The sequence below is a fragment of the Argentina silus genome (genome assembly GCF_951799395.1).
Source record: "Argentina silus genome assembly, contig: scaffold_354, whole genome shotgun sequence".
Lineage (NCBI taxonomy): Eukaryota > Metazoa > Chordata > Actinopteri > Argentiniformes > Argentinidae > Argentina > Argentina silus.
The window spans coordinates 16745-20000 of record NW_028152620.1 but is presented as its reverse complement, the minus strand read 5'-3'; the positions used below and the strand labels follow the sequence as shown (position 1 = coordinate 20000).

At 57.1% G+C, this 3256-nt stretch overlaps 1 protein-coding gene across 1 annotated transcript in view; it reads left to right on the top strand.

The window, feature by feature from the left end:
- The window catches only part of LOC310824715 (netrin-3-like), a gene marked incomplete at both ends in the record, with an annotated part of 8278 nt that extends 7031 nt beyond the window's left edge, over window positions 1-1247 (top strand). The window contains 2 exons of the mRNA XM_083697976.1: window positions 153-230; window positions 844-1247. Of these exons, the coding sequence (XP_083554102.1) occupies window positions 153-230; window positions 844-1247 (482 nt within the window). The remainder of the gene's footprint in view (window positions 1-152; window positions 231-843) is intronic.
- Window positions 1248-3256: the final 2009 nt, after the last annotated feature.

Below are 3256 nucleotides of genomic sequence, written 5' to 3'. Positions count from 1 at the left end.
TTCTACCACAGCAGCTGTCGCCAGAAGCAGACCCACACGTGTTTGATACCGTTCCTCATTCCATTCCATGCATTACAATGATCCCATCCTCCGATTTCTACCTTGGCCAGCCTCCCCTGGTGTGTAACTAGCCTCCTGTCATCTCTCCACAGCCGACTGTGAGTCCTACTGCAAACCAGTGAAAGGCAACCTGAAGATCAACATGAAGAAGTACTGCAAGAAGGACTATGGTGAGACACTGAGCAATGGACCCCCACACACACACACACACACACACACACACACACACACACACACACACACACACACACACACACACACACACACACACACAGCCTGTTTATCTAAAATGTTTCATGATTATAGTGACAATTGGAAGTGAAACACGTGCATTAGAACAGAAAAAAAAGTAGCAGTCACCCTGTCAGCAGAGTAATGACGGCCCAGATCTGGCCCAAGTCTGTTTTCTAGATTTCTCCAGATGTGGCCCATTGGCTGCCATTCCCGAGCCTTACCTTTACCATGAAAAGGCCATCCCACATACCAGAGCTGACCCACAGCAAATTGCCAACTTATTTGGACCAAGTCTGTCCCATATAATACTTGTCGTTTCCGGCACTCAGCCACAAGACCAGATCTGGCCCACATTTGTCTGCTGACTGGTAATTGGATTTCATCATTGGTAATCATAGATATTATTTCAGAATTAACTAAAAGATCACTAGCACCACCTTGTTTTACAGTACACAACCACTATCATATCATGAGAGTAAGTCTTGCATTGTCTCATCCTTTGGGGACAATAAAGTTCAGTTGAATTGACTGGTCCCCCCGTCTCCCCAGCGGTGCAGGTGAACGTGCTGGACATGGAGACGGTTGGCGACTGGGCCAAGTTCTCCGTCAACGTGGCCTCCGTCTATAAGAGCCGCGGCGAGCCACTGAAGCGTGGTGACAACATCCTGTGGATCCACATGAAGGACCTGGCGTGCAAGTGTCCCAAAATCCAGATGAGCAAGCGCTTCCTGGTGATGGGGAGCAGCGAGGTGGGCCCTGGGGGGCCGGGGCCGGGGGCTGGGCCCGGAGCGGGGCCTGGGGCTGGAGTAGCGGCCGGGGCCGCCGCCGGGGCTGAGCGGCTGGGCCTGCTGGCAGACAAGAACAGCCTGGTGATCCAGTGGAGGGACGTTTGGACGCGGCGGCTGAGGAAGTTCCAGCGCAAAGAGAAGAAGGGGAAGTGCAGCAAAGCATGATAGGACAGCAGCGACCCCCCCCCCTCTCCCTAGCCCCCCCCCCCCCCCCCACCAACCTCTCCATCCACCCTGACTCTTACAAACCCCCACGACCCCCTTCCTAGCCCTCGGCTAGTTCGCAGGATAGAACAAGACCCCCCCCCGGACACGGGGACACTGCACAGTACAGAGACTGCATGTATCTTGCCTGTTTTAAGGACCACTCTTGTGTATATTGTATAATTATTTCTTTATTTTTTCAGTCTTATCATCGGAGTGTGTGTGTGTGTGTATGTGTGACTATGTCTTTGTTCTGATTGGTCGGCCTTGAAAAGGGACCATTAAAAAGGGTAGGAAGAGAAGACGCCATTTCCCTTTTTTCTTGACAACGACAGCAAAATGTCCACTCTCCCCCTCTTCCCCCTGCCCCCTCCCCCTCCCCCTCCCACACCCCTCTTCCAGACTGCTCTCTCCTGCCAGCATGTTTTAACCCTTTAGAACTCTAGAAACTCTGGTTCCGAGGAGCATTGATGGAGCCGAAGCTTGGATGATCAGAGAGAGACTGATGATTTTAGTGTTGTCAAACCCTCCCCCTCACCTCCCCTCCCTCCTCACCCCCCCTCACCCCCCCCCTCCCTCCTCAACCCCCTCCCCTCCCTCCTCACCCCCCCTCACCCCCCCTCCCTCCTCAACCCCCTCCCCTCCCGCCTCACCCCCCCTCACCCCCCCTCCCTCCTCAACCCCCTCCCCTCCCTCCTCACCCCCCCTCACCCCCCCTCCCTCCTCAACCCCCTCCCCTCCCTCCTCACCCCCCCCCTCCTCAACCCCCTCCCCTCCCTCCTCACCCCCCCCTCCTCAACCCCCTCCCCTCCCTCCTCACCCCCCCCCCTCCTCAACCCCCTCCCCTCCCTCCTCAACCCCCCCCCCTCCTCAACCCCTTCCCCTCCCTCCTCACCCCCCCCCTCCTCAACCCCCTCCCCTCCCTCCTCACCCCCCCCCCCCCTCCTCAACCCCCTCCCCTCCCTCCTCACCCCCCCTCCTCACCCCCCCCCCCCCCCCCCCCCTCCTCACCCCTCCTCACCCCCCCTCCTCAGCGACCATTGAAAAGGCAAACTGCTCAGCTCCACTGCCTCCATAGCTGAACCCGACCAATCAGGCCCCAGAGATTACGGCCATGGAGACGGCCATGGATACAGGCAGTTCTGTCATACTGTATCCCAGGTGTGAGATATTATGGTACGTATCACCCCTCTACAGCAGCAGGACCAACAGGACCTCTTCTGGACCAGAAACCACACAACCACACAAGAACCATCAGAACCATGGGAGGTTCCTACAGCCACCAGGCCTGCCCTCCTCCCTGGGCCACGCCGGTGTCCAGTACCGCTCTGCATCACAACGAGTCCTCCGCTCACACAGAGTCTGACTCTGCATCACAACGAGTCCTCCACACACAGAGTCTGACTCTGCATCACAACGAGTCCTCCGCTCACACAGAGTCTGACTCTGCATCCTCAACACTACTCCTGTACCTTCTCTCTGGCTTCACCTTCAGAAACTCTACATCTACAGACTGTACCCCCCCCCCCTCCCCTCCCCCCCCCCCTCCCCTCCCTCCCTCCCCGGCACCCCAGCAGAATGGAGCGTTTGCCACAGAACAATATCCCTGGGTCCTGGCAGAGTGGGCCAGTATAACAGAACAATACCCCTGGGTCCTGGCAGAGTGGGCCAGTGTAACAGAACAATACCCCTGGGTCCTGGCAGAGTGGGCCAGTGTAACAGAACAATACCCCTGGATCCTGGCAGAGTGGGCCAGTGTAACAGAACAATACCCCTGGGTCCTGGCAGAGTGGGCCAGTGTAACAGAACAATACCCCTGGGTCCTGGCAGAGTGGGCCAGTGTAACAGAACAATATCCCTGGGTCCTGGCAGAGTGGGCCAGTGTAACAGAACAATACCCCTGGGTCCTGGCAGAGTGGGCCAGTGTAACAGAACAATATCCCTGGGTCCTGGCAGAGTGGGCCAGTATA